Raw genomic sequence first — 7,018 nt, 5'->3', positions numbered from 1 at the left:
TGCTATAAAAAATACATGTTTCCATTAAAAATATACATTGTCGCTTACGTTCATTAACATTAATATACATATTTTTATGATATATGTTCACTTAATTACTATAAATATACACACTTCATGTATATTTATACAAGTGTCGGTTTGGTCAGGCACTTTCCAAGTGCCTGACCAGAGACTTTGCCTATATATATATATATATATATATATTTCTACGGGTCACTCCAGGTCGTTGTCGGGTTTGAACTCGAAATTGATACGAAATTGAATTGCGGGTCAATTTCGGGTAATACGGGTCCAACCTGAAATTGACCCGTTTTGTTTGTGTCAAATTCGAGTCGACCCAATTTCGACCTGCACCCTATTTTTCTCAACCCTAACCCGTAATTTTCGTGTCGATTTCGATTCGTGTTGTCGTGTCGTGACCCGTATTGCCGCCCCTAAGTACACCCTACTCATTTGCCGCCCACTAAATATCTAAAGAATATTTATATTCGTATCCCTTGTATTTTGAGTTTGTTCATAAATTATACATTAACTTTTTAATCTCATTAAATGTATACTTTTAAGTTAAATTTAATATACAAATTTATACCTTATCTTGATCAATAAATGATTTTGACATTTAAAATGACAAAACTATCCTTAAAAAAGAAAAAAAAGAAAACTAAAACTTTCTAATATTACACAAAATAAAAATAAAAAACACAAAATAAAAATTCAAGGGTATTTTGCACATTTTTTAGGTCAAATCTGTAGATTTAAATTTATTATTTTTTCATTTACCATTTTTTATTCTAAGTGTATTTTAGGTATTTTAAGGTTAAAATCAAGAATTGACAATGAAAAGGTAAGATATAGTTTTTAAATAAATCCAAAACACATGGTATAAAATGATAATATCTCAAAATCCAATAGTAAACGCTCGAGCACCTCACTCAAAATTTACTAAAAAAATATTGCAAAAAGAAAACTATGAGATATGTAACGTTAACTAATTAACATAAAAGTCATATGATAAAAAAAAAAATGTATTCATCGTGCCAACCCATCGTGCTCAATGGGCCGTGATGTGCTCGTGTCGAGCTCATATCGTGCTCAAGCTCGTAGTCGTATCGTGTCATACCAGCCCCACGCGCTTAAAATTGAGCCTAACAAGACCCACCACCTCGCATCGTGTTTAGCCTGGCTCATCATATTCTCGTGGTATGCCGTGCCTAATCTAAAATTCTAAGTGTCGTGCCAGCATCTTGTTAGGTAGTCCGGCCCAATTGATATCTCTACACTAAACACAGAAATAAACAAACGTGAAAATAGGATGGTAAGAAACTAGCTTAATCCAATTAAGCCCTATTCGGCTAGTTCAAATCAAAACTCAAGTTTTTACTAGTATTTTTTTCTCATAAAAATTCAAATTTAACTTTTTTTATTATTTTCTCTCACATAAATTCACTTTTTAACTCAAATTTTTAATGTATGTCATGTTTCTTTTTTTAATTATTTTCTCTGGGTTTTTTTTTTTTTTTTTTTTTTTTTTTTTTTTTTTCTCCATTGTAATTGTTATTCAAGCAACGAAAGGCTGTTTATGTTATAAATATTAAAAAAAAAAAAGTTTCCTAATGAAACATACAAGGAATAAGCATGCAGCACAATTACACAGACGATTGCACATAAAAACAAGATTACAAAAATGATTTCAACTACAACAATCAAACGATTTTATATACAATTGAAAGTGAATCCTCTCTCCCAGCTCACCAATTTCTTTCCATTCTTGGGAATGTCCATTGCCCGTCTTCTCTCTACTGCCCACAAATTGGATAATCAAATTGGACTCTTTTGACATTTCTACAAACAAGAACTTCATTCCGATTTGGTCTTCTTTTTCACTTTCTCCTCTTTCTGTGGAAAGATCAACCTAAATATCCATACAGCAAGTAGAGTCGCCTCTATCGGAGCAAGCCAGTATACCAGTATATGCTCCTTTGTTATATGATCCCCACGAGCAAAAGCCCATCCCATTACCTATATTGTAAAACAAATTTCACTCAATCTAAATCATTAGCGTTTCTTCTAAAAAATGAAGCGGAAAACAAATGCAGGTACTTACAGAGGCTGGATTCATGCAACCGCCGGTTAGATCGGAGCCAAGTATATGAAGAGTCAACTTGGAGACACTTGAGATCCAAGTCTTCATGAAGAAACTTCCTGGGATTTTTCGAGCAAGCACGAGCGAGATGGTAACAATAGCAAATGTAAGAATCCCTTCGGTTAGTGCACCTCGGTGTATATCAACTTTCAAGCGTGGTCCAAGACCTATTTCAGGAAATGTCTCGATTATGAGATTAACTCCAGTGATAGATCCAACAACCTGAATAGAAGAGAGAAAACAATATATATAAATGGGAACCTTTTTTCTTTCCTCCCCTACCTTAAAAACTAATAAAATCAACAGGACTAACAACATCTAGTAGTAAACAACTCTAAATTTTCTTTCGAGGTCCTTCCTAACTAACATTCATACTCAATTTGAAAACCAAGAAAGAAAGATAACCTTAACAAATTTCCTCGGCAAACCTTTGTGACGCCATTTCATTCAGTTAATAATTCTCTTCAACAGAAAAGATATTATAGACAATAATATAAAACCATACACGAGAGATCATTTTCTACTCGTCAGGCTGTCTTTGTGCTTAAGTAGTACGAAGGCTTGGTAGACGATAAATATGGTAAATACTGCCACCTGCTATAATATGAAGTTTTTCTGGACAAAATGCTCGAAACATCACTCAGTATATTAATACTCTATTCGGCCATTCAATGGGCTAAAGCTGTATTCCAAGTAGTTAGTATTTGCGATAAGAACAGATCTTGTTTTGTCAGTTTGTTAATTCAAATTTATACACTCAACAAATGCATGAGACATCTTAGTACATATCTACGTACTTGTCACCAACTAAGCTGATTCTCCATAAATAAGTTGAGTAGCAAGCAAATCCCTTTCAAGCTCTCCAGCTATTTTTAACAAACTCACAACCTTAAGCCAACAGTATGCCACAAAGGAGACAAACTAAAACACTTAACGATCGTAGTTAGCTCCAGTTTTGCAATGCAAATCTTAATTTTGAAAGTAAAAACACACTACAATACAAGGCCAAGAAAACTCAAGAAGGCACATGTCCCAATCATTAGACCGAAAGACAAATAAAAAAGAAATTCTGACAACATATGAAACAAAACAAATCTAATATGAAGAAAAATGCCAAGTATTACCCAAGGTCACGATTCTTACTAGTATTTTCACCTCTTCGAGTTTAACTTGTAAGAGCATTGCCAATGCAATGCTAAATTAGTGTGCCGATGCTAAATTTTAGCATTTGAGTAGGAAAATCACTATCAAATGCAGTGCTAGTCTTAGTGCGAAATTTGGCATATGCTACACTTGAGAGCAAATTTACCACCAAGTATAACATGTCATATTTTGGCTATTGACTGTTATTGGTTGATATTTTATCTTTTCATTTAATCATTAAAATATTGGCATTTTCAAACTATTTTAAGATTAAAAGTTCACTTTTGCTACTTCCAAAGTTTAATGATTATGAAAAAAAAAGAGTATATATTTAACATTTGAAATAGCATTATGAATTCCTAGGTAAATCGAGTATGTAAAAAAGTTGCAAACAAATTATCATATTATGCTTTGAACAACAAATTAAAAATAAGATATCAAATATGCTTACACATTTTGGTGTTAAATATGACATTGGATTTGCATTTGCTTTGGACTTAAAACTATTAATCTAATAAAGTATAGAAAAGCATAAGAACTTAACGATCAAGATAACCAAATTGACATATCATACTCTTCTATTTGCATTTTTATGAATCAAATGCACAATTTGGACTTAAACTATTATAGAAAGCTCAATTCAAGTCTGCTCTTCCCAGACATGGATATCCAAAACAGATTATCTGTTCCGACTGTTGTAGTCCATTACCAAATGGGTGACAAATAGAGCAGAAAAAAAAAAAAGCCAAAATCCATCAAATCGATCATTGTCACTCAGTTCTTCAGGGAAAAAAAAAAAAAAAGAAAAACCAAATTCAAAGTCCAAATCAGAGGGACCACAAAAAAGCAAAGAGTGTTCTTCTATTTGCATTTTTATGAATCAAATGCACAATTTGGACTTAAACTATTATAGAAAGCTCAATTCAAGTCTGCTCTTCCCAGACATGGATATCCAAAACAGATTAACTGTTCTGACTGTTGTAGTCCATTACCAAATGGGTGACAAATAGAGCAGACAAAAAAAAAAAAAAAAAAGCCAAAATCCATCAAATCGATCATTGTCACTCAGTTCTTCAGGGGGGAAAAAAAAAAAAGAAAAACCAAATTCAAAGTCCAAATCAGAGGGACCACAAAAAAGCGAAGAGTGAATTTTAAAGAGAACAAGAATTCAACACGAGAAAAAATCCAACCACTAAACTTACAATATCCAAGCTATCTACACAATAAACCATAACAATAAGATTAACACAACTAAATACAAAATAATTCTGAGACAAACACATTCCAAAATTCAATTATTAGAAACAAAAGATAGTACCCTAAACACAGAATTATACAAATTCTTTAAATATATATATATATATATATATATATATATATTGTTTCCTATCAGAAAGGCATAAAAAAGCAAGTCACCTGAGCAGGGATTCTAGCACCAACGGTGAAAAGGAATAGGCCGAAATCCCCAGAAATGGCAGAGGACAAGACAGTAAGAGGATTATAAGATCCGCCTTTGGTAATCTTAGCAAGGAAAGAGAAGAAGAACATGTTGAGAATAGAGAGAGAGCATCTGATAACCTCCCCAGCGGGTTCGTGACCGAAACCCAAGACCTTGAAAACGAACATCTTAATCAGAACCCCTGACCAGACCCACATGCAGGAGACCAAGAAATCTGACAAGAGCAAACCAAGCACAGCCATTTCTCGCCCAGATTTTGATTCTGACGATTCTTTTGTGATTGTTGGGGTCTCGATTTGAGAATCGGAATCGGAATTTGAAGGGTTAAGGTGAGGGAGATTGAGCCGGAAAAGGGGAAGGGAAAGGGAAAGAGCAATCCTTTTTCCTTGGAAGAGGATGACATTGGTTCAACCATATTTTGCTGCCTTTGAAGTGTTTTGTCCTTTGTGAGATTTCTTTTCCATAATGAAGAGTAATTTGCAACAATAGTCCACCAATTCGGTAGTATCTGACACTTTTGTCCCCGTCTTTTTTTTTTTTTTCAATTTTGATCAAGCAAATGTTTAAGCTCCCAGGGCGCCCCCAGGGCACCCCAACGCCGCCCCCGGGGCAGGGGGCACCCCTAGGACACCTTCGGCACACCCCCGAGACACCCATGGGGAACCCTAGGGCCACCCCTGGGACAATCCCGGGGCACCCACGGGACAACCACGGGGCACGTCCGGGACACCCCCAGGATGCCCCCGCGGCGCCCCTCGAGGCGCCCCCGGGGCCCCCCAAGGCGCCCCCGACACACCCCCAAGACACTCCCGGGGCACCCCTGGGAGACCCCAGGAACACCACTGACAAACCAGTGCCCCGGCGGCGCACCCGGGCCACCCCCAGGGCCCCCCGGGGCACCCCCCGGAGACCCCCGGGACAACCCCGGGATTCCCCCGGCAGACCCCCGAGAGACCCCCGGGACACCCCCGGGGCTCCCCCGAGGCACCCTTGGGCCACCCCCAAGATACGCCCGGGACACCTCCGGCGCACCCCCAGGACACCCCAATTACACCCCCGGGACAACCACGGCACACTCCCGGGGTACCCCCGGGACAGACTCGGGCCAACCCAGGGGCACGCGCAGGAGAACTCCAGGACACCCCCAGCGCTCCCCCGGGGCACGCTCGGAGCACCCCCAAGACACACCCGGGACACTGACGGGGCACCCCCGGGACCCCCACGGGGCACCACCGGGACACCCTCATTACACCCCCGGGACAACCGCGGGAGATCCCCGGGACACTCCCGGGGTACCCCCGGGACACCCCCGGGACACCACCGGGGCACCCCTCGGGCAACCCCGGGAAGCCCCGGGGCACCCCTGGGACACCCCCGAGACACACCCGGGGCACACCCGCGGAACACCAGGGGCACCCCCGGGGAACCCCCAGGGCACCCCCGGGACACCCCTGGGGCACCCCCGGGACGCCCCCGGGACACCTATGGAGCACCCCCGTGCAACCCCGGTGCACCCACAGGGCACCCGCGGGACACCCCCGGGAGACCACCGGAACACTCCCGGGAGACCCGGGGCACCCCCGGGACACCCCCGGGAGACCCATGGGGCTCCCCTGGGACACCCGTGGGACATCCCCGAGACAACCCCAGGACACCCCTAGACAACCCCGGGACACCCCCGACACACTCCCGGGGTACCCCCGGGACACCACTAGGGCACCCTAAGGACACCACCGGGCACCCCCGGGACATCCACAGGGCATCCCCGCGAAACACAGGGGGCACCCCCGAGATACCCTTACGGCACCCGGGGAACCGCCGGGACACCCTTGGCGCGCCCCCGGCAGACCCCCGGGAGACGCCTGGGAGACCCCCCGGGGACCCTCGGGGAACACCCGGGGCACCCCTGGGACACCCCCGGGACTCCCCTAGGGCACCTATTGGACACCCCCGGGGCAACCCCGGGGCATCCCCGAGGCACCCCTGGGGCACGCCCGGCGTACCCCCGGGACACAACGTGGACAGCCCCGGGAAACCCCCAGGGCACCCCCGGGACATCCCCGGGGTTCCCCGGGGCACCCCCGGGCACACCCAGGACACCCCCTGGCACCCACGGGGATCCCCGGCGGCACCCCCGAGGCCCCCACGGGGCACCCCCCGGGCACTCACGGGGCACCCCAAGTGCACCCGCGGGGCATCCCTGGGGCACCCCCGAGACACCCTTGGGAGACACCTAGGGCACCCACGGGGCTCCATTGGAGCACCCCCGG

General features: G+C 43.7%; 1 protein-coding gene across 1 annotated transcript; it reads right to left on the bottom strand.

Moving 5' to 3' along the window:
• Positions 1-1,583: 1,583 nt before the first annotated feature.
• LOC21410578 (probable aquaporin SIP2-1) lies at positions 1,584-5,140 on the bottom strand. The gene is made up of 3 exons (XM_010113018.2): positions 4,706-5,140; positions 2,108-2,368; positions 1,584-2,022 (listed from the first exon to the last, which is right to left on the bottom strand). Exons 1-3 carry the CDS (start codon positions 4,988-4,990, stop codon positions 1,861-1,863), a joined length of 708 nt encoding a protein of 235 aa, XP_010111320.1. The 5' UTR covers positions 4,991-5,140; the 3' UTR covers positions 1,584-1,860.
• Positions 5,141-7,018: the final 1,878 nt, after the last annotated feature.

The sequence above is a fragment of the Morus notabilis genome, unplaced genomic scaffold (genome assembly GCF_000414095.1).
Source record: "Morus notabilis unplaced genomic scaffold, ASM41409v2 Scaffold78, whole genome shotgun sequence".
NCBI lineage: Eukaryota > Viridiplantae > Streptophyta > Magnoliopsida > Rosales > Moraceae > Morus > Morus notabilis.
This window is presented reverse-complemented; position numbering and strand designations above follow the sequence as displayed.